Source organism: Papaver somniferum, unplaced genomic scaffold (genome assembly GCF_003573695.1).
Source record: "Papaver somniferum cultivar HN1 unplaced genomic scaffold, ASM357369v1 unplaced-scaffold_10, whole genome shotgun sequence".
Taxonomy (NCBI): Eukaryota; Viridiplantae; Streptophyta; class Magnoliopsida; order Ranunculales; family Papaveraceae; genus Papaver; species Papaver somniferum.
In genome coordinates this window covers 19,125,907-19,151,233 of record NW_020618825.1, presented here as the reverse complement: position 1 = coordinate 19,151,233, position 25,327 = coordinate 19,125,907, and the positions used below count along the sequence as shown (strand labels likewise).

Sequence of the window (25,327 nt, the reverse complement as noted above, 5' to 3'; positions counted from 1 at the left end):
TAGATGTACGAACTATTATTTTATTTACGAACTATCAGAAAGAAAGAAGATGACCACAATATGAGCTACGCTACTGTGGCTATAAATAGGGCTTAGATCAGATCAGCTCATATGCCATCAGCCAAAACCAAAAGAAATATTGTGGCAACTCAAGTTATGTTAATTATGGCAACCAAGATTCATACTGGGTTCTTCACCGTTCTTTTCTTCTTTGCAGTTGTTAACATGTCACCTAAGTTTAATCATTACTAGTTACCTTTTTGGTTTTGGTTTTATTTTTGTTTCTTCACTTCGGTGGGTTTACTATGCCGGGACTAAAAATTTATCAACTCATATTATTGCTAATTTATAGTTTTATTACTTTGAGAATATTGCAGAGACTGCATCGGCGAAATGGGACATAACCGAAATCTTATCACTGAGTGGAATTACTGGAGCAGAAATATGTAAAACCGGTGAAATATACAATGTCGTTTTATGTGGTCCGACACATAATTGCCAATGTTGTACAAACTGGTGTAACGGTAAATGCCGTGGAATGGGTAGCTCAATGCTTAATCAGAAGTGCACACCGTTTACAAACTCTCAAGGTTCTCCTACTTTAACATGCGAGTGTTGCTGCAAAAATATGTCGCCTCCTCCCCCATCACCACCACCTCCATCACCATCACCACCACCTCCATCACCACCACCTCCATCGCCACCTCCACCATCTCCATCACCACCACCACCTCCATCACCACCACCACCTCCATCGCCACCACCACCATCAGAAGTATGCAAACCCGGTGACATACACAATGTCATTTTATGTGGTCCAACAACTGTTTGCGATTGTTGTACAAATTGGTGCGAAAATAAATGTAAGGACATGGGTAGTTCAGTGGATAATCAAAAATGCACAAAGTTTATAAACTCGGAAGGTTCTCCTACTACAACCTGCGACTGTTGCTGCAAAAATATGTCACCTCCTCCCCCGTCACCACCACCCATTTGTGATTGTCCAAAAGAGATGGAAATGAAAGTATCACCAGATCAAGCACCATGCAAGTACACACTGTCTCCATCGATCACTACCTACACCAAGAAATACTAGTTCACTACTCTTTCCAATAATCATTACCAACACCAACAAAATACTACTCCACTACTATTTCCAGTAATGTAGTATTGCAGCTCGTTTCGTTTCTTTAGTCTGGCTGCTTGTTTTAGCTTTATTTTACTGTTCTTGTATGGTCCGTATCTTGATAGAATCTGTCACAATGGACTTTCTTTGCGTTTCATTTAATACATTTCTCTGTTTTTCGTTTTTTTTTTTTGTTCGGTAAAGAATTTGATGCTTGCGAGTTTCGAACTCAGGTCACTGGTATCATCGTACAATGGTAAATGCACCTGCTGTTTTTCGTTTTTATCTTGAGATTTTTCGTTTGGGTAGTTTTTTTCTTTTTCTCTCTCACTATGGACCACAAATCCAATCCCATCACATATACTGCTATGGATCACCCAAAAGTAAAAACTGAACTTTTTTTTTTCCTTCAAGATTTCGCAAAAATATGTCACGTACTTGCAGAAATATTGCAATGTATAGAGAATTTCAATGAGGATGCAGGTGAGCAGGTCTATCTAGGTTTTCAACCCTAAATGATGTGTAATGCAAACCATGTGCTGCTTCAATCTCGATCATTTGCAACTGGCAACTAGATTGCTTATATTAACATATGAGTTTCATAATTTCGTTGACTGGTTAACTTGGTTATGGAATCCGTGGCTAGTAGATAATCGCGAGACTGATTTGAGTTAGACTGGAATAGTTCTCATGAGACTGAGTTGTTAGTTATGCTCATAAGGCTAAGACCCGAATATTGCCCAAGTGACCGAGACTTGAGTCTTACTCATAAGACCAACTACCCCTACATACTCTCTCCGTTCCATTTTAGTTGATGTTTTAGTGTTTTTTTAGTGTTCCAAAATAGATGATAGTTTTAGTATTTTTTCCGTATTTTCACTAATTTTCCCTTACTTTGAAATCACAATATATCATTAATTTTTATTGTAGTCAATACTCTAATTTTTAAATCTACTCTAATATTTTGTTTTGTTCCAAAATGATGGAGAATTTGGTAGCACATCCCAAGTAAATTATTAAGGGATTGATAACTTTCCCTAGAATATAAAAATTAAAAACTAGGTTATTTAAATTTTTAAGAAGAATTAATATGGATAAAATTGGAAGGATTTTACTCTCTCTGATATTTCTTAATCTCCGTGAAAAACTCTACAACGTCAAGTAAATCGGAACGGAGGGAGTATCAGTTAAAGTCAGACACCACTGAATCGTAATATTGATTCTGTACTTTAACATTGTATTTGTCTAAGATCTAGAATATCAAATTTCCAGTATTACCCAAACATATAAAATTCAAAGAAGCTAATACGGGTACCAAATTGCCAATCCAATCGGTTGGGATGATTTGATCTTATAAGTATTATTGGGGAAATTACCATTGTCCTTTTTAGATGGTCCCAAGTTTGTTTGGTCCAGCGGAAAAATGCGTTTTCTTCTGTTAAGTCCATAATTATTTGAAAATATTAAATGGACCAAATACCCTTCCGTGTCAATTTCCGTAATTATTTAAGTTCATCCTCTCTGATGAACTTTGAACTTCCTAATTTTTTCTTGTAGGAGTTCAATCTGTTTGATGAACTATCAGGTGTTTGGTAGTGATTTTTGTAGGTTTGAGTTTATTCTGTTTGATGAAAAACTTTGCACTTCATTATATTCAGCGAAATCTTAAGTTTATATTACATACCTGCATAACAACTTTCTAATTAAAAAATGAAGTTTCACATAAAGAAATGAACTACGATATCATCTCTAAATCTGCATCGGAGTTCATTCCTACAAATGGAACACACCACAAAAAATTCATTATTCTTAAAAATCAAATCTGAAAACATAGTTTATGTTTTCAAATGAACACCTTATCAAAAGTTCATTCTTATGAAAACAAAAAAGAGGGTTCATTTTTTCAAATGAGCACCCAATCAAACTTCATTATTATGAACAAAAGTTAGAGTTCATTCTTTCAAATGAACACCTAATGAAAGTTCATTATTATGAATAACAAACAGAGTTCATTCTTTCAAATTAACACCCAATCAAAACTTCGTTAGTATGAACAAAATTCAAAGTTCATTCTTTCAAGTGAACACCTACTTAAAAGTTCATTATTATGAACAAAAAACAGAGTTCATTCTTTAAATGAACATCTAATAAAAAACAAACTAATTGAAGATCTAAAACAAAGTTCATTCTTTAAAATGAACACACAACAAAAATCTAGAAGAAAATGAAAGTTCATTTGAATTCGAAGAACAAATATCAGATCGAAAAACAAAAACATGTTTTACAGAGATTAATGAAACAAATCTTTGTAATCCGTTCTGAATCATCAAATCAACAAAACGCAGCATATCTACTTTTATCAAATCTTCATCTTCTTTACAGCAACAGAGAAACGTTATCAATCTTCATCATCTTTACATCATCAAAGAATAAACCTCACAAAATCTTCGTCATCTTCAATAATAGGAGAGAAGAAAAAACACAAAATCTTCGTCACAAGCAATAGCAGAGAAAGAAAATCGAGAGGAGAAAAAGTAGATCTGAAAACCAAAAATGAGAGAGCAAGTAAATCTGAAAATGATTTATTCTCTAGTGATATATATATATAGAAACAGAAGGGTATTATATGCATCAAATTTGGAAGGTAATATAAACCCTAAGACCAGGCAGTAATAAAAAAAAAAAAAAGACCAACCAGACAGTTGAAAAGATCAATTGGACTAAACTCACTCATTTATATTAATTTTAGGACTCTATATTAGTTTCTAAATTTGTATTTTGTTACAACCCCTTAGTGTATTGGTGTCCCCCATTAGCACCTATGATTAAATATAAGAGTTTATTTATCTTTTCTGTCCCTTTGTTTTCTCATCAAGCTGGCAGTCAAAGAAGAAAAAAAAAAGACTACCAATCAAACAGGTGGCCAGTAATTATCGGACAAATACATTATTCAAGTTGCAAAATTCAACTCTTGTGTTCTTCATTTCACAGCTGAAAACTCACTATCTATCTCTCAACTCCACAGACAGATTGTATTTTGATCAGATTCGAAAGATAATCATGTTCAATCACGAAACAGTCAGGTATGTCTCTACCACTGCAATTCCACCATGTATTCAGGCAGAACCAACTAAGGTCGACATAATCGACTTAAATCCATGGGATCTTAAAATGCTTCCATTTCCTTATATGCAAAGGGGATTTCTGTTCACAGATGATACGCAGCACCACCAACAAGAAAAACCTGCAGATGTCATAAATCACCTCAAAAATTCTTTCACAAAGACACTTGAATACTTTTATCCTCTTGCCGGTCGACTTACAATTAGAAATCATGAAGATGATGATGAAGAAACCAGTATCTCTATGTACATAGATTGCAAAAACACTACAGGTGCAGAATTCGTATCTTCTATTGCAGATATAACAGTATCCGATGTACTTGACTCATCTTTTGCAGATCCTTGTGTAGTTCATGAATGTTTCTTTCCACTAAACGGTGCGTTAAGCCATGAAGGTCAATCTCTTCCATTACTTTCGGTGCAGGTAACTAAATTGATTGATGGCATATTTATAGGATGCAGTATGAACCATACTGTCTGTGATGGAACATCTTTTTGGCATTTCATAGCTACATGGGCAGAAATTTCTAGAGGTGCTACTAATTTAGATCGTCCTGTTCTTGAACGATGTTTTTTCAACACTGATCCCCCAATTCGAATCCCAATCTCCACTTTCCCACTTCTACCGCAGAGATTTCCTAGAATGACTAGTCCACTTGAAGAAAGGATCTTTCATTTTGAGAAAGAAAGTATTGCAAGACTGAAAGCAAAGGCTAATCGAAAAATCAGCATCAATGACAGAAGCAGTACTACTACTGTCTCGTCTTTATAAGCTCTGTTTGCTCATATTTGGTTAGCCACAACTCGCGCCAGGCAAGTAGATCCAAATGAAGAGACGAGTTTTTGGTTATCGATTGGTAACAGATCTAGGATGAATCTGCCTTTGCCTGAAGCATACTTCGGAAACTCGCTGCAGCATGGTGTAGCAACTGCTAAGGCAGGTGAATTGCTCGAGAAAGGACTTGGATGGGCAGCTTTGTTATTGAACCAAGTGATTATGTCTTACGACAACGAAAAAGTTCTAAGTATTTGGAAATCATGGGTGGTGAAACCAAGTTTTATGTTCACTGGTAATCCTCCTCCCCCAAAGAACATTTTGGTGTCAGGGGGATCTACAAGGTTCAATGTGTGTGACAATGATTTTGGTTGGGGCAAACCTGTTACTGTGCGGACTGGGCGCTCTAGCCACTACGACGGTAGGGTTATTCCGAACAGGAAATGGGGTATATAGCCAAAAACACAAGTTTTCTGGGCCATATGGACTGGTAGAAGTTTCATCTGGGTCAAATGGACAGTTCAACTTTTTAATTGAAACTGACCCAATTACCCTTTTGTAACTGCACGTTCTCCGTCTCCTCAACAAAACCACGTTCTCCTTCTCTCTTCAGATGAAAACCGCCAACATCCTTCGTCTTCATCTTCTCACAAACTAGAAGAGGAACAAATTCGTCCACTGTTTCCCTACACCAAAAACCATCAGAAATCGATTTCCTCCACCGTCTCCTAACCATCAACAGTAGCAGATTCATCAGAAACCATCCAAAAATAACTGCATGACCTGTTACGCATTGTTTAGAGTATCTGCATAATTTGTTATGCATATAAGAAGTGTTATTGTTTTTGTTAAGCATTCCCTGCGTCACTTATTGTTTTAATGCATAACATCTTATGCAGATCCAACATTGACAGCATGACAAGTTATGCATTGTTTAGGTTATCTGCATAAGTAGTTATACATATAAAAGGGTTTTTACGCCTTCCCTGCTTCACTTATTGTTTTAATGCATAACATCTAAAAAAACATTATGAAGCCAAAATAAATAATGCATGAAACATTATGCACATATATAAAAATTAACTGCATGATTTGTTATGCATTGTTTAGAGTATATATGCATAACTTGTTATGCATAACTGGTTATGCAGTAAAAAAAGCTATGCATAACGTTATGCATAACTGCTTATGCAGTAAGAGCAGCTATGCATAACTGCGTAACTTGTTATGCATAACTGGTTATGCAGTAAAAGCAACTATGCATAACTGCTTATGCTTATTATGCATAACTGCTTATACAGTAAAAGCAACTATGCTGAACTGCATAGCTTATTATGCATAACTGGTTATGCAGTAAAAGCAAACATGGTGAACTGCATAACTTATTATGCATAACTGCTTATGCAGTTAAAATACAAACATTGTTTAACTGCATAACATCTTATGCAGATCCAAAAATAACTGCATGACCTTTTATGCATTATTTAGAGTATCTGCATAACTTGTTATGCATATAAAAAGCCTTATTATATTGGTTAAGCGTACCCTGCATCACACATTGTTTAACTGCATAACATCTTATGCAGATCCAACATTGACTGCATGACAAGTTATGCATAACGTTATGCATAACTGCGTAACTTGTTATGCATAACTGGTTATGCAGTAAAAGCAACTATGCATAACTGCGTAGCTTATTATGCATAACTGCTTATGCAGTAAAAGCAACTATGCTGAACTGCGTAGCTTATTATGCATAACTGGTTATGCAGTAAAAGCAAACATGGTGAACTGCATAACTTATTATGCATAACTGCTTATGCAGTTAAAATACAAACATTGTTTAACTGCATAACATCTTATGCAGATCCAAAAATAACTGCATGACCTTTTATGCATTATTTAGAGTATCTGCATAACTTGTTATGCATATAAAAAACCTTATTATATTGGTTAAGCATACCCTGCATCACACATTGTTTAACTGCATAACATCTTATGCAGATCCAACATTGACTGCATGACAAGTTATGCATTGTTTAGAGTATCTGCATAACCTGTTATGCATATAAAGTTATGCCTTCCCTGATGAGTGTTATTAAATCATGTTGCAGTTTTAGGAGAACTTTAGTGATGAGTAAAATGCAATGGAGTTGGAACTCTGTGAAATCGAAAGTAAAAGATTGAATCGAAAAGATCTGCATTGATCGTAAATTATTTCAATTGAATTTTACCGTTCGACGCTATTAGATGAAACTTCGATTCAACAGTTGAAACTCCAATTGAAACTTCGATTCAACAAACTATTCAACAATCATTAATCACCATGATTGATCAACCAGATCTGAAAAAGACACGAGCTCTGAAACTTTGATCGAATTCTGCAGGTGAGGAATAAACGAGCTCTGCCGGGACGGGGAGGTTTTGAAAAGAGAAATAAATTCTCTTTGAAAAGAAGAGTTTAGAAGGTTAGGGATATTTTAGGTAAGACATATTTTTTTATTTTAATTTTCCTGGGCCAAATATCCAAATTGGCTATATAAACAGTATATTTCTGATGTTTGGCTATATAAACAGTATCAAAAGCTAAGAATCTATTTCACCCAGGAATTTTGTGTTTTGGTCTTTTTGACCAATTTTGTGTATTCCGAATCGTGGACTGGTTGAAGGGAGTATAGACTTTGAAGTTTGTTTGTCTCGGGAGATTATGAAAGCTATAAAGGATGACAAAGAATTCATGGATCCTGTCGCCATTTTTTCTCCTCCAAGTGTTTAACGGCTTATCCCTCATTCACCTGGCTTTATAATATTTGGTGATAGCAAAAATAAAAAGAAAGATGACATTATCATTGCATTTATAATCCTTGTTCAACAAACAATTTGAATCACATTAAATTCGTGTAGTGATATGTGATATTCACAATCTGAGATCGAAATTCATCTATCCCATGATCTATCAATAAAAAGAAAATCACAGCAGTTCTGTCAAAGGTTAATGACATGAGAGAAGCCAAAACACGCTTTAGTTAAAAAAAAAATACTAACAAATACACGACCGGTACAATTACTAATTACCTCCCTCTGAGTCCTGGTAATAGGAGGGAAAGAACGGGTTTGGGGAGGGAAAGATTAAAGGGAGAGAATTGAAATTTTAGAAGAGGGATTGACTCTTCTAATAAGTACTGAAATGTCTATAATATCCTTCCTTTTTTACAAAGAAAGACCAAACTAATCTAAAATCAATTACACCCTCCCGTTTTCGTATGAACCCTAAATTCCTAATTACCTTTGCGAAATCCACATCCACATCAGAATCATACATGAGTGTTTTTTTTGTACTGGCAGTAAATCTTGTTACAATTGACTTAAAATCATGATACCCTCTTGCATTTCCTCGTGAACTAATATAACAAACTGAAAGAAGAGAGGGAATATAAATAGCTAAAGAAGAAAGGAAGCAGTCGGATTTCTTGACTGAAAATGGTACATCGGCTGATGTTACTAACGAAAACAAGTTAATCCAGTGGCGCGTTAATTGAATGAGTACATTGAGGCTGAGAACGAACGAAACGAAAGCTTGTCATCAAGCGGGGTTCCTCTTATTCTCCAAAGTAATAATTTATACACACTAAAAAGATCAATCAATGAAAAGTTTGAATCATATTCAAACTAATTAACTTTGATGTTAGTTTCTTTCGATTTTTTTTCTCTTTTTTGTCGCTAGGTTCTCAGGTTTCTTTGGATGCGGGTAAGAAACTAAAGATGGTATTAAGGCTAGATTTGGCATTTAAGATGAAATGAAATATTTTCGACATGGACCGGACATTGACCGAAATTTTTGAGATTTCTTTACCTCCTCAAATCCATTTTTTCCCTCCTATTAACATGACACCCTCTAATACATCCACCAATAATTCCACCAGCAGCTTTTCCTGCCTCCACCACTAAAGCGAGAAAAATAACAATAGCAAGAAAAAGGGTAGCAGTAGCTAAGAACCTGGTTTTAACCATAATACGAAGCCAAGAGTAAAAATGAACTTTTTTCTTTTATTCAGGAGTTCACAAAAATGTTTCTCAGACGGAGAGAAATATTCCAATTTATAGAGAGGTCCAATGATCAACCTTTAAATTATGTGAAATGCGAACAATGTTCAGATTCGATCTAGATCATATATGCTTCATATCTAGCTGGTTTGCTTACATATGAATTTTATATATTGCGTGGACTTATTATCTAAGTATTGCTGGACCTGCTGGTCATGTTCCATAACTTAATGAAATTTGATTTGTAATATCCTTTTGATTACTCTTTTAATTGCATAATTTAGGCTGTCTAAATTTTGATAGATCAACTTGTTGTTTATGAATGATAAGTGAGTAGATCTCAACTCTCAGTAAATTGTTGATTATTCCAAAAGTAAAAATGAACTTTTTTCTTACTTTCTTCAAGAGTTCACAAAAATGTGTCGCTGGCGGTAAGAAATATTGCAATTTATAGAGAGGTTCAATGGGGATGTAGGTCCTATCCTGGTTGTCAATTCTATATTATGTGCAATGCAAACCACGTTCAGATTCAATCTCGATCATATAGAGCTGGAATGCTTATATATTGCGTGGACTTGTTAACGAAGGAGTGCTGACCATGTGAGGTAACATAGGGGGGACTTGCTAACAAGTTGAAGTTGAACGGCGGAAAAAATGGTGACCGGATCCATGAATTCTGAACAAGTGAATGAGATCAATTTTAAATTCAAACAAGAACCAATATGCAGTAGACAAAAAACACACACACACAAAAAATTGGTCAAAAAGACCAAAAGCAAGAATTTCTGGGTAAAATAGATTTCTAGGTTTAGATAGTGTTTATATAACCAAAAATCAGAAATATATTGTTTAAATAACCAATTTGGTTATTTCACCCAGAATATTTTTTATGAATTAATTGGAACAGACCAATATGTCCCTATCTTCTTCAAATGTTTACTGGGTTGGAGAAGGACAGAGTAATTTGCAAAAAAAAAACAGAGTACAGAAAGAAAAAAAAAACAGAATTAATTGCTCTGTTTTACGAATTAATTGCAAGCAAAACAGAGTACGTAAAACAGAGCAAAAAACAGAGTACGTAAAACATAGCTTGTACAGCAAAACAGAGCTTGTACAACAAAAAACAGAGTACGTAAAACAGAGCTTGTACAACATTCAACCACTGTAACTGTAAAATCCTTCCAGCTTCCCTGTAAGCAGTTACAAGACCACCTGCAGTTCACTACCTTCTTTTCCAGGCCAAGTGCTATAGCAACAACTCCACTGCCATAGTTTAATAACTTCAATCCATTGCAGATCCTTCATCTCTACCTCATGCCAACCACAACTTCCATCACCTGCACATATGTAATGTCATCTCCTGCGTTCATTCCATTGCAATACCAACCAGTCCACTTGACATCACAGTAATCTCATTTCAGCATCACCCCTGCAACTACTTCATAACCAGCTGCAGCTCATTCATAACTTCAACACAATCCCACGCCAAGGCATAGCCTGTAATTCCACTGGTTGCATACATCTCATCACTTTATTTCAAATCCTGCAATAGCTGCTTCTAACTAAAATTCATCATAATCCTCACGGAAACAACACACATATCAACAATTACATTAGATGAAACCAGTTTCATCCTAGTTTAAACATGGGCGAAACCAAATTCCACCAAACATGAAACTGGATGAAACCAGTTTCATCTGAGTTTAAAAATGAGTGAAACTAAACTCAACCCGATCTAACACACAATGAAACCAGTTTCACCCTATATTAGACATAGGTGAAGCTAAATTCAAGCCAACGTAATATTAAATGAAACTATTATCATCCTAGTTTAAACATGGGTGAAACCAAATTCAATCCACTGTTGAATTAGGTGAAACTGGTTTCATCCTAGTTCAAACATGGATGAAAACAAAATTCTATTCAATCTAAGAAATGATGAAATTGGTTTCCTCCTATTTTAAGCTTGTAGGGAGACAAATTTCAATTTAAATCAATTTAAAATGGCATGAAGCCAGTTTCATCCTAATGTAAATGTGGATGGAACCAAATTCAGTTTCATCCTAATCATTAGAATGAAACCCAGTTTAGTATAGGATGAAACCCATCCTTGTTTACAATGAGTGATATCTAATTCAAAAATCATAGATTCATCCTACCTATAGATGAAACCGGTTTCATCCTAGTTTAAAATGGGTGAAAGCAAATTCAACCCAATTTTAGTATAGGATGAAACCAGTTGCATGGTTGTTTAAAATGGGTGAAACCAAATTCAACAATTTCAACTCCATCCAAAACAGGATGAAACCAATTTCATCCAAACCAAATTCAATCAATTTCAGACTAGACTTTACATAAGCTTAACCTAGATGAAACTAGTTACATACAAACAAAATTCAATGAATTTCAAACTGGATTTTACAAAACTTAAACCAAGATGAAACTAGTTTAATCCAAACCATTTTCAATCATGTTTTAAGCTAGATTTAAACAAGAAGAAAAAAACATAATGAAATTTCACTCATAAAAATGATTCATTTCAAAAAATTAAGGTAGTTAACATCAATTCGTGTGAAATTGATGAGTTCTGATAATAAAATCATGAAAAAGAATTAGGATCTAGAAACTCACAAGTGAAATTGATGGAAGAGAAAACACTAATTTTGGTTTGAATGAATTTGAGAACTCTCCATTTAATTAGGGTTGCCGGTGTTTTGTGGTGGTGGTGATATCAATGTTGACGATGATATTGATGTTTGCGGTGGTGGAGGAAGGTGTTGGTTGTAGTTGTTGTAGATGCTGATGGTGGTGGTTGTAGTATTGTTGATGGTTGCGGTGGTGGAGGAAGGTGGTGGTGTTGGTTGTAGTTGTTGTAGATGATGGTGATAGTGGTTGTAGTTATTGTCGATGGTGGTGCTGATAGATCTGCTTATAGTTGATGATGGTGGTGGTTGAGAAAGAGAAGATCGAGAGCAGAGAGCAGAAGAAGAAAGTAATGGAAACGGTGGAGAATTGAGAGATAGAGATCGATATTATCTAGTGAGGAAGAAGAAAGGTAAGGGTAATTAGGTTAGTTTCAATTAAAAAGTTTCACTGTTCATTTGACCCAGACGAAATCTCTACCCGTCTATTTGGCCCAGGAAACACACCTTTTTGGATATATAGCCCATTTTTTGAAGAAAAAAAAATTGTTGAGGTCATCGTCCGGCAGGAACTTTTCAGAGTTAAATGCAAAATCAACTCCACTGTCACTTGGGAGGATGTTTTGCATTTGGGTCGCAATTTATGTAGTAACCACAGATGCCGGACTTTGTGAGGGATAAAATCTCGTTTCCCATGAACCGGCAAAACATATTGAAATTGATGGCCATTTCATCAGTTCGTGAGATAATTCGTCCAAATTAATATGGTCGCATTACATTTCTTTCTAAAGACAAACTTGCTGACATTTCAAAGAAATCCTTAGGAGCTGAAGCACTACGAAATTTTGGCAAGTCGGGGGCGTGGTTAACATATCCTCCGGACGCTCCAACTTGAGGGAGTATTAGAATTCACGTTGCATGTGAGGAATATTTTCTCATATCTTGTGCCGCATGCATGAGATATATTCGTATCAATTATTTTTCCTTGTAAAGGAAATGAAGAAGTATAGCTAGCTTGTGACTGAAGATCCTTAATTAAAACATTATTCTCCTAATTAAATTGAATTCCTCCTAAATATCTAAACGTAAGAGTTATAAGTATATACTAATTTCTTTTCCCTCTTCTTTCATCACCGAAGACACAAATCCCTTTTCCATTAACAATTCTGCTGTTAGATTATGTTCACTCACGAAACAGTCCGGTATATCTCAACCAATTCAATTCAACCATGTATTCATCCTAGCAGTCAGCCAGCAGAAGGAACAACCGGAGTCGATGTAATTGACTTAAATCCATGGGATCTTAACATGCTTCTGTTTCAGTATATGCAAAGAGGATTTCTGTTCACTGATATACAGCACCAAGAGGAAAAACCAGTAGGTGTGTTCAATCACCTGAAAAATTCTTTATCAGAGACACTGGAATACTTCTATCCTCTTGCCGGTCCCTTGCAATTAGAAAACATGAAGATGATGATGATGAAACCATCTCTATGTACATAGATTGCAAGAACTCTACAGGTGCAGAATTCATATGTGCCACTACCGACATAACAGCATCTGACCTCCTCGACTCATCTTGTGAAGATCTCCAGATAGTGCACAAATCGTTCTTTCCTCTTAACGGGGTGTTAAACCATGAAGGTCAGTCTCATCCATTGCTTTCGGTGCAGGTAACTCAATTGATTGACGGCATATTCATTGGATGCAGCATGAACCACACTGTCTGTGATGGAACATCTTTTTGGCATTTCATAGCTTCATGGGCTGAAATTTCTAGAGGAGGTGGGTTTGGTCTTCTCTCATGCCAACCTATCCTTGAACGCTGTTTTTTCGACACTGATTCCCCAATTCGCATCCCTATCTCCACATTCCAACTCCTTCCACAGAGATATTCTCATAATATTAGTCCACTTGAAGAGAGAATTTTTAATTTTAAGCAAGAAAGCATCGCCAGATTGAAAACAAAGGCTAATTTAGAGATCAGTGATAGTAGTATTACTACTACTGTCTCGTCTTTACAAGCTTTGTTTGCTCATGTTTGGTTAGCCACGACTCGTGCTAGAAAATTAGATCCAAATGAAGAGACCAGTTTTTGGTTATCGATAGGTAACAGATCTAGGATGAATCCACCTATGCCCGAAGCATACTTCGGAAACTCGCTCCAGCATGGTGTGGCAAATGCTAAGGCTGGTGAGTTACTTGAAAAAGGACTTGGATGGGCAGCTTTGTTATTAAACCAAGTGATCGTGTCTTATGATAACGACAACGTTCTAAGTATTTGGAAATCATGGACGGTGAAACCCAGTTTCATGTTCACTGGTAATTCTTCACCCCCAAAGAACATTTTGGTGTCAGGAGGATCTCCAAGGTTCAATGTGTATGACAATGATTTTGGTTGGGGCAAGCCTGTTGCAGTGCGGACTGGGTGTTCTAGCCACTACGATGGTAGGGTTATACCGAGTCGTGGAGTGGTTGAAGGAAGTATAGACCTTGAAGTTTGTTTGTCTCGTGAGATTATGCAGGCTATATAGGAAGATAAAGAATTCATGGATCATGTCACCATTTTATCTACTCCAAGTGTTTAAGCTTATCCTTCAATGCATCTACCTCACCTTTGCGGATTTTGCATTGTTGTCTGGTTATCTCAGTATAAGTTAATGAAAATTAACATAGCAGCCCTTTTTTATAAACTTTGATAAACATTCAACAAACAATTTAAAGTCGTTTGGTGGTACGTGATACTAACCATCCACGATCTTCATTAAAACCACACTTTATGTATTACAAAAAAAAAAAAATCTGTGCTTACAAAAGCAAATGGATGGATGGCTGGGTAAATAAAATCATGGAGTTTGTAGCCACAGCTAATGAAAGAATACAACTCAATTAAGCACGCCTTAATTAGTTACCAACAAATACACGACTGGTACAACCGCTAAGTACCGAACTCAATATGTTCCCCATATCCAGTAACACCTATATCAATGGCTCCCCTATATAATCCTTCATCTCCAATAGTTCCATAATAGGATACTTCATCTCCAACACTGAGGGATACTTGAACACCTTCAACATCTCCCAAAACCATCCTTTCGGCAACTATCCGGCTTTCAACCACAAAAGCGAGAAAATTAATAGCTAAAACAAGGGTAACAATACCTAAGAACATGATGGTTTTAGCTGTCTCTATGATTCAATATGAAGCCAAAAGTAAAAATGAACTCTTTTATTCCTACTTTTCAAGAGTCCACGAAAAATTGCAACTTATAGACGGGTTTTGCGAAGATGTGGCATGTGGGTCCCTTTCCTGGTTGGCTATACGCGTAAATAAATATGCATGCTAACCATGTTGTTTTCATCGTAGTCATGACCAGCTAATTATAAGTACCAAGACTTGTTAACCATGTAGTTGTAGGAAATCCCACAACTAACACCCATTAATAATTTCTAAATCTATTCATCTTTATCGCCTAATTATTAATATAAATGTCAGAAATATAAATAGACACAAGGATTTTTTACATGGTTCGATCAATGTGATCTACATCCATGGTTCTTCACTAGTGATTGTTGTAATTACATGAATATTACATTTAGAATCTCCATTAATAAGTATTTGGAGCTCTTTAAATCTAGTTTTTGGCGAAGAAGATTATAAAGAAAATAAAGTCTCTCTCTATAAAATGTGTCCTCGGAAAATATGTCTCTCTCTTTTTGATAATCCTTTCTCTCTCCTGCCTTTCTCTTTATATATGTGTTTACATAGTGGATGTTAGCTAACATATAGTGGGGTACAACTAATAAAACCCTTATTTTCGGATCTAACGTGTGATGTTCTCGCACGCTCACATTGATATTTCTCGCACGTACTCTTCATTGCCGCACGACTCTTCATGCTTTTAGTGTGACTTTGTGATGTCATCTTTGATATCCTTTGTGCGACCGGCTTCACTTGGTAATGAAGTGACAACTTCGCATACAAATAAGAGGTGTGATACTTTGCCCCTACAAACTAAGTAGTGCTAGTCATGTTCAGCAACTTTAGGGACTTGTTTATTCTCCGTTTACGATTAAGAGAATGTAGTAGAAATGTGAGACAGTTTTACTGGACGCAAGTTCACATTAAGCAGAAAACGCAGTGCAGCAGTTTCTTTCAATTTATTGCATCAAGGTCAGCACTATTATAGGAGTTCTAGAATGATAAAGCGGAATTCAGTTCGGACTGCTTCAATTCGACTAAATATAAAACTTTGAACTGGAAATGAAAATTATAATTTCCTTCAAATAAAATCAAGAATTACAAAAATGGAAATAAAATTTCTCTAAACTAGTAATATGAGGTCAACTTACATTCAAACAAGAAGTACAAAAAAGTTTTTCTGTTTGTCAGACACAAGCTTTCTAGAGTTCGAATGCAGATTCAGCAGCATTCATTTGGAAGGCTGATTTTTCCTCCATCTCATCGCAGTTTATAAGCCTAATTGTAGAATGTCTAAAGGCCACCTTCCTTACTCTTTGTTTTTGTGATGACTAACTTTACTTTTTGTTTCTTCTCCTTTACGGCCAGAAAGTACCATTGACATGATTATCAAGAAACCCATTACTAAAAATGCCCATAGAACTACCATTCGAAAAGTGAAAGAACTAATTATGGGATTGGGACCTGTTACAATAGGATGAGTTGATTCTTGATCCTTTGCTGGGGCATCATCGCTTACCTCGTCATGTGTTTCGTCTATTTTGCGTGAAAATGTAACTTCCTTTATGATCTCTCGGTTTGTTGGAGGGGCTTTCATTGCAGGGTCCAAACAGTTCCTTCTTATGTGATGCAAACGAAGAGCTACGTTCAGGGTCCTGCCACATTCGATGCTCAGCTGATCACGGCTAAGAGTGTCTACATTGGTAGAATCCAGTGTCGATGGATTAGGTGGTTCAGGAAACTTGGCCCAGCATTGGTTCACCATGTCAACATCCCTCCATTTTGCTTTGTCAAAACTCCAACTTCCAACAGAAAATTTCAATCCATAATGGAACACCCTATACTTGACATTCGGTTGAGGAGCATACCCCGGATATATCATAATCTCTTTGTTTATCACGTGCCTCAAGTTCAACTGCGTCAGGAAAAACAGGTGCAGAGTTCAGGGTTCAAGGTTCGGGTTTCACTTTCAATATACAGTATAACATTTATTTCCATTTTCGGGAGATCAAAAGGTCAAGTGATACCCAACATACCTCTGCTGCAGCAAATGAGTACCCGTACATCTCGCTAATCCACCCACCTTCATAAGTATCCCCAGTGAAAACTTTCGAATAGTGAGCTTTGTCAGCTCGTACCTCCTCTGTTTTGTGCACCCATAAAAGAGCAAATTTACGTAGATCTTCTATGTGCATGATAATTACACCACCAACCTTCTCACAAGATTCCGGATGGCTAGTATGAAGCCTCGCTAGCTCATTGTGGCATCCGATAAGGTAACTAATTACATGCAGAAGAGAGTGAGATTACAACAAATTCATAGAAACACTTATATATAATATTAGAGTCATGGATCATTTCTTACTCATAAGGCGTTGAAACTGGGTGTCCGCGTGCAGCGTTGAACTCCCATGGTGTAACTGGTCCTCTTAATAGCATGTCTGTATCCAGAATAACTATGTATTCGGCATCGATATTTGCATGATTAAGCCAATGAAGAACAGCTGCTGGTTTATTGATTGCAGGATACCTGAAATCTCATATATTGAAAGAAAGAATGCTTTAGTACGTTATTCTCCTAACAGGCTAAGCTTATTGTTCGATCACAAGTAAAATCAGGCCTAAACTACAAAGAACGAAGTATTACCAATCGCCTGTCAAAGGATGTTTGCTCATTGATGGCACATAATGAGTAGGAGCTAGGTCATGACCAACAAATTTCTTCAAATCTTCATCTGTACAACTGAGAAGCCGTGTAACATTTCCCGGCTGCCCACTCAAACGAAAGCTGTGCATGAATCCAACAGTTTGCCAGTCGAAATATGTGGTACACTCGGTGGAGAAAACTGTATGGATCTTTGGAAGTGGTTTTGCAGGTTTGTCGAATATATTCTGTTGTACCACAGGTTTCCCGTTTTTTGCACTTCCGTGAGTTAAATATCTTGGCCGGCTGAGAAAAGCAAAAGCTTTGCTCTCCAAAAAGCTCAAATATTTTGAACTGTTTGGCTTAGAGCACCCGCGCGACGCGTGGTGTAATACAAGAGCCTCATTTATGGTGTTCATGCACTCTATGCTCAGAAACAGGCCACGCCTTTTGTTCGGGTCAGATTCCATTGATACAATCTACAGTTGGAGAAAATAAACTATATAAAATGACAAGTTTCCTAACTTTAATGCATTTGCAATAGTTTTTGTTAGGACTATACCTCTCTAGGATATGGTGGCTCAGAGCAACCACAGTCATGAGACGAACCAAATACCAAAAGCCAGACTAAAAGCCAAAAAAATTTGGTATTCTGTGTGTTCAAGCGTAGTGGGAGAAGACCAAAATTTGGTGAAGCGTAACTTATACCCACGCTTGATGCGGGACGGAACTTATACCCACGTTTCCTGATGGAGCGTGTTTATAATATGCGTCTTAATGAAACGGAGGTATAACGCGCGCTTGATTGAGGCGTAGGTATAATTCACGCCGGACACGGGACGGAGATGGAAAGTGCGTTTGGTGGGACGGAGATAGAAATTGCGTCTGGGTGGAACGAAAATATAAAGTGCGTCTGGGTGGGACGGAAATACAAAGTGTGCCTGGTGAGCTGTGTTTAATTATTGGGTTTGATTAGTAATTGCTAAAGTGTTATTAGGTATAATCATGTAATGCCCCACAATTAAACATCAAAAAGACGTGTGGTCTTGTTGGTGGATAAAACAGTGTATGGACCATGCACTGTACTTAATTGGTACTTAATTGCTAAAGTGTTATTAAAACAGGCGCACATTAAAACAGGTTAAACATCAAGTACTTAATTAGTACTTAATTGGTACTTAATTGGCTTAATTGGTACTTAATTAGTACTTAATTGGTACTTAATTGCACTGTACTTAATTAGACACTACAAGTTAAACATCAAATAACCAGGCGCACATTAAAACAGCGCCCCAACCAGGCGCACATTAAAACAGCGCCCCATTGGGACGTATAAGACAATTACGCTTGGTCTGGGGCGTATGTATTACATCCGTTTGGTCCGGCGGTGTTTATAAATGCGCCTCACTCATACGCTAGTTTTACCTCCGCCCCAATATCATACGTTGATTATATAAACGCCCGGTGTGATGCGCTCACTATACTCTCGCCTGGATTCATACGCTCACAATACCTCCGCCCCACTATAACGTGATTTAGTCTGGGTTGGCGACCAGATTTGGTCCCAAACCCTAATTATCTCGACTAAATATGGTTTTAGTCCGTTCCATTACGGCTGGTTTTGAGACCAAATTTGAGTATAGTCCTCAAATTTGGTCGTGACTGTGGATGCTCTCAGGGAAAAGCCGGTTGCAGTCATGAACAATCGCATCCTGATGGTGCTCAAATTTAGTAAAAGACCAGTTTCCGACTGAAAATGGCAAGCCATAGTGGAAAAGAATAGGTTCAACTCCAGGAAGTGGTACATAACCTGGATAGATCATTAGATCGGCATATATCTTGTGTCGAAGTCCCACCTGAAAATGACAGACGAAATTATACCCAAAACATGATTTTTACAAATGTGAATATAAATCATTCAAAGGAAGGATTAAAGAAATTTAAAGGCACCAACTTCTGCTGCACCGAAGGAATATCCATACATCTCGCTGATCCAACCCAACCCGTAAACATCACCGGTGTAGTTGGTTGGTCAGTGAACACGATCCTCTCGTACTTCCTCCGTCTTCGAGAGCCAGAAAGGAGCCAATGCTTTAATGTCATCAATGTGCATAGCTAAGAGCCCGCCGACCTTGTCACACAGTTCGGGATGTTTTGTGTGTAACTTGGCAAGAATATTATCACATCCAACCAAATACCGGAACAAACAGAAAGTCTTTTGTGAAAACACAGATATCAGTAATCATACTCAGAGAGTTCAGGTAAAGAAGAAGATTTGTCAATGGTACCCGTATAAATCGGCAACAGGCTTGCCCTTCTCTGCGCCAAGTTCCCAAGGAATGATTGGACCTCGTATAATTTGGTCTGCATCCAAAATTACAACCCAATCCACATTCTTTGCATCTTCACTATGCTTAAGCCAGTGCAGGACTCCTGCTGGCTTATTGATAGCAGGATACCTATACAAAAACGTTCCTAAATTTACCTTTTAGCAAGAAAATTGAAGTTTTACTTTCAAAATATATCCAGTTTAGAGTATACGAAAGAAAAAAAAAAGTTTAAGTTGTCCTTTGGGCAAGGCGAGCATAGGCTACGGCCGGAATTGCCCCTCCTCCTCCGATGGCTAGGCCCCAAATGCTATTTTGCTCCCTATGACTACTATCCTGGCTCCCCTACTAGTTATCCTGTAAAGATCACCAAGCATTTGGATCCCAAAAATGACTAGCTTTGAGTTTCTGTCTACGCCCAGCGGTTAACTTATATTGAATTTTTTCTCTCCTCCCATTGCTGCCAGGACCCTAATGCTACTTTTGTGCTCCTTGAAGCCTAGTATTTCTGAAAATTGTTTTGTTACCAGTCCCATAAATGACTTGGCATTTGGATCCTAAAATTACTAGTTTTGATTTGGGTCTAAGATTAACAGTTGACAGACGTTGACTAGGAAGATGGTCCAAAAACCGGTCATAAAGCTGACCCTTTGAGTGTCTAAGACTAACGGTGGACTAACATTAACTAAGTTCTACATCCAACGGTTAACACTTAATCTAAACACAGATGTACATTTACTCAAAAAAAGTCAAAACCAAAGAACGACATGGAAGGAAGATCAATCAAATGCAAATAGTTAATGATGATCAGGGAAAGAAACATACCAATCACCAGTTTTGGGGTGTCTACTCATTGATGGAACTTCAAATGTAGGTGCCAAATCCATTCCTTTATAACTTTTCTTCTCTTCATCTGTACAACTAAGTAATCTAGTAAGTTTTCCTGGTTGTTTAGATTTCTTGAAACTATGAACAAGACCCACTGTTTGCCAATCAAAATAATCTCCACATTCTACTGAAAACAATGTATGCATTCTCCATGGAGCTTCTGATGATATCTGATCTTCACATAACCCATTACTTATTATGCAAAACAGAACTAAGAAAATCAGAAATTTCTCCATTTAGAACAATTTTTAGAGAGAATTAGACATGGGTTTTGGGTCCAAAGATCTGAGTTTACGTTTTTGAAGGTTTGATTTTTTGATTTTTTTAATACGAATGTGTTGAATAATGGACTTTTTTAATATATATATATGTTTTGTTCTTGTTTGATCAAGTTAAAATTTTGTTCTGTTCTTGTGTTGGATTGGGACTCTTTTTTCTAGAAATTTTGTTTTGATGAATCTCTGTTATGCTTTCAAGAAAAGGTATCTTTGTGAAGATGGTTGTATGGAAATTTCAGTATATACGAGATCACCGTTGGATAGACAGGGTTTTGTAATTGAAGAATGTGTTTTTGTGAAAACTTTTTTAAAAGGGAATCGTATGAAATGGTCCTACTATTAGCACATCCGATTTACAGTATGGTCCCGATTTACGATGTGGTCATACAGCTAGAATCCATTTACAAAGGGGATTGTATCAAATGGTCCTGCTTTTAGCACTGGATCTGTAAAATGGTCATATAGCTATAATCCAATTGCAAAATGGTCATTCGGGCATTATCATCGGGGTTAAGTCAGATCGGTCACACCACTCTGAGTTAAATAATGTCTGTCAATTTAATAGTTAGAGTACTTCCAATGGACTCAACAAACTTGAAGTTTGTTGATTTTGATCTTATTATGGTCTCAACAAACATGAAAAATGGATGTATAAACCAACGCTGGCGGAACATGACAGATTAACTTGAAATTTGTTAATTTGTTGGTTTGTTGAGTGTGATGGAACATGTAGCGCGCGTAAAGGAAAGCCGGACGGGCTTGGAACCAACGCTGGCGCTTGTGGCAAAACCGCCCATTAGTATTTCACGCGCCAGAGTCTTTATAAATCTCCAGCGTTTGACACAAAAGCTCCAACGGCTACATCTAGAGGGCTGTAAATCCTTGTCATCCAACGGTTAGAATTTTAAGTTCTATAAATACTCTCCATTCAACTCCAAATTCACATTCACATATCTAGTCTTCTTTATTCTTCTTCTATGAGCTTAGAATATTTGGTAAGACCTGATTATTTTGTTTCATTTTTCGAAGGTTTTTGAAGTTTAGAATACTTTAATTAGAAATTTAAGAATAGTTGAATGATGTAGTTTTTTTAACATTTTTTTTTTTATTTTTCCGGTTTTTGAAGTTCAAAATATTTTAATTAGAATAACTGAACGATGGAGTTTTTTTAACATTTTATTTTATTTTGTTTTTTGTTTGATGAAGTTAAAATTTTGTTATGTTCTTATGTTAAAAATAAAAGGCACAATTTGGGGATACCTCCATAAACTGGGGATACTTTGAAAAAAATAATTATGAAGTAATTGAAGTACCCCTTATCCAAGTGTGTTGGGGGATACTTCAAATAATATATTTTTATTAGATGAAAAAGAAGAAGGATTTTGAAAGATTTGTGTGATATGAGAAGGTGTTTAAATTCATTTTAATGACTCCTAATTGTAACCTTTTTCAGATAATCAAATTCCAATTCGAGCACTAATTCAATCAAATTTTGCATTTTCGGAGCCACTGTTGGTATTGTATTCATCCGACAAAACAATACCGAAAGTACTTTCGGGTATTGTATTCATCCAACAAGACAATACCGAATATTAACATGTTATTGAAATTCAAATTCGATTTTTTTTATTTAAATACAATTTCGACTTTTTTTGATAACATAGATGGTTTTGATTCAAATCATTTTGATTATCATAATTTTCATCGCTACTCAAAATGATTTTTTCATCATGATTTGTGTGATTTTTTTGATGGAGAAGAAAAGTGAAGGGGGATACTAAAGTAGCTTTTTAGTTTTTCTTTTTAATTTTTATTAAGGTAAGGATAATATGGTTATTTCACACCTAAAAAGAATGACTCCTTAACCAAAATACAATGTGGAAACTACTACCACACCCATTTTATAGATTTTGGTCACTGTGAAACCCACCGTCCGAAAAATTCTGGGGCACACTCATTTATTTATAAAAAATTATTAGGAGACCCGTTTTTTTTAGAATTAAAAAAAGATATGGAGATATATAAAAAAGTAGAAAGATTGGTCAAGAAGCGAAATCGAAACAAAGCTGCACCAACAAATTAATTCAAAAAGGAAGAATCCTCTTCGTACTTCTCTAATTTTACTCTTTATGTTATCAGATCTGGTGATTTTAAGCGAGACTTAAGAAGAAATTTTTATAAAAACCATAGCTTGTTCGTAACAGGGATTTGAATTTCATTAAAAAACCTTGGTTGAAAACGAGTTTTTATTGTAGATTTTCTTTCGAAGAATAATACTTTACAGACCCATTCCAATGGATTTCAAAAATAAAGAGTATCGTTTGGGTTTTGAGAATGATTATCTCTGATGATTTGAAGAAGGGGTTGAACAGATTTCTGAACATTTGAAGAATATTTGAGTATGGATTGAATCCGCGACAGATGGGTTCAACTCATATTGTGGGGTTGTTGGTTATTACGAAGAATCCGAAATTAGGGTTTCTACTGTCATAAGTAGTTGAATCTCGTAATTCTGGGAGGGAAGAAAACTAGGGTCTATATGGCGGTGGTGTTTGAGTATGATTTCGGTGTTACTGAGAAGTTTGAAGTCTGATGTTGAAGCTATTGTACTTGCAGGTATGGAAGGATGGAATGCCTCGAGTTTATGTTTGCAATTGGTGGTATGGGATTTGAGTTTAGCAGCAAGGGTTTGAATATAGGTTGATGCAGCTTCTGGTGATGGTTAAAATGGACTGAATGATTGTGTTTGTCTGAGATGAATGGTTGTAGATTGCAGGGACTTTGCAATGTAGAAGACTAAGGTGTTGTTTGAGAATGTTGATACAGATGTTGCAGAGCAGGAAATGGAATTTTCATGCATTGCAGGATTGCATGAAGATGTAGTTGGTGCTTGTTGAGCATGTGCAGATGAAAGAGGCAGTGAAGCTGGAGTTGCACCTGCAGTTGGAGACTCAGACGTAGTTGGTGGTATTAAATGGTAGTGCTCATTCTAGAGTCAGCTGTAGCTATGACTGAGTTGTGAATACTTGGTTGTAGTGTAGCTTGTGTTATGTGAAAGAAGAAAAGTATGATGATGTGTTGGTGGTGGTTTCAGAGTCCAGAATGGAGGTTTGTTGCTGCTATAGTTAGTCAGTGGTGTTGTTTGTGCAGTGGTGCAGTTGAAGTTGAACTGAGATTATGGACATGAGCTGCAAGATGTAATATTTTATGTGTGAAACTGGTGATACTGTTGAGTTGGTGGTGCTGTATAGATGTGCTTCTATGTTGGCTAAGTTTGAATAGAGGAAGCTGGGTTGCACTTGAAGCATGGTGAGAAACTGCAGGCAATGGTGTAATTTCTAGTGATAGAAGTAAATAGGTGTGGTTGAATAATCATTTATGCAACAATGAAATTTGTTGCATAACCTGTTATGCATCTATAAAAATTGTTGCACAACTTCTTATGCAGCCCAGAAAATGGTTGCATAAAACATTATGCATCAACTTATTTGTTAGTATCGAAATCAACAATAAAAAAATATTGCATAACCTGTTATGCATCTACAAAAGTTGTTGCATAACTTGTTATGCAGTGCAGAAAATATGGTTGCATAATGCATTATGCATTAACTTTATCTGTACGCACTAAAATCAACCAAAACAATGGCTACATAACCTATTATGGATGCATAACTTGATATGCAATCGAGAAAATGGTTGCATAATTCGTTATGCATCTGCTTTTTCTGTTGGATTCAGGCATATACAGCGTTTTAGTGGTTGCATAACCAAAATAATTGATGCATGAACAAATATATGGTTTCATAACGTGTTATGCATCTTTTGTGGTGTATGCATATTGTGTTATGCAACTTTTTTAGAGGCTGCATAACAAATATGTAGTTAGTTTTCGAAATTTTTCCCTAAAATGATGATCACCTCCGATTTTTTCGTGAAAAATAAAATTTTAATATTGTTGTTTGTAATCGTAGTGTAGTTCTCTTTAAAAGATTTCCAACGATATAAAATTTGTAAAATTCCAAGGCGCGGTTTTATAGATATGTTATATCCAAGTTGCGTTTCCAAGTATACCCTTGAAAAATTAGGATGCATAACGCGTTATGCAGTAATTGTTCAAAATTTCATATAATTATGGGTGTTACAGAAACTAAAAATAATCTAGGGCCTCACAACGAGAATATTATTTATTTTTCGGACCTGCGCCTAATTTTCCTAAATACAATCCTAGTTAACTTTGAGTATCCCCCAATTTGTGGAGGTATCCCCCAATTGCGCCTTC

General features: G+C 36.3%; 2 protein-coding genes and 1 pseudogene across 2 annotated transcripts; 2 read left to right on the top strand and 1 right to left on the bottom strand.

The window, feature by feature from the left end:
* Nucleotides 1-4,120: 4,120 nt before the first annotated feature.
* Nucleotides 4,121-5,825, top strand: LOC113326001 (uncharacterized acetyltransferase At3g50280-like). The gene has a single exon (XM_026573819.1). The coding sequence runs from the start codon at nucleotides 4,187-4,189 to the stop codon at nucleotides 5,018-5,020; it is 834 nt and encodes a 277-aa protein (XP_026429604.1). The 5' UTR covers nucleotides 4,121-4,186; the 3' UTR covers nucleotides 5,021-5,825.
* Nucleotides 5,826-13,202: 7,377 nt separating this feature from the next.
* LOC113326502 (uncharacterized acetyltransferase At3g50280-like) lies at nucleotides 13,203-14,243 on the top strand. The gene has a single exon (XM_026574220.1). It carries the CDS (start codon nucleotides 13,203-13,205, stop codon nucleotides 14,241-14,243), a length of 1,041 nt encoding a protein of 346 aa, XP_026430005.1.
* A 1,936-nt stretch (nucleotides 14,244-16,179) lies between these two features.
* On the bottom strand, nucleotides 16,180-21,199 carry LOC113327028 (annotated as a pseudogene).
* Nucleotides 21,200-25,327: the final 4,128 nt, after the last annotated feature.

Coding starts and splice junctions, on each gene's coding strand:
- LOC113326001 (XM_026573819.1), top strand. CDS start 4,187: ATGTTCAATCACGAAACAGTCAGGTATGTCTCTACCACTGCAATTCCA.
- LOC113326502 (XM_026574220.1), top strand. CDS start 13,203: ATGTACATAGATTGCAAGAACTCTACAGGTGCAGAATTCATATGTGCC.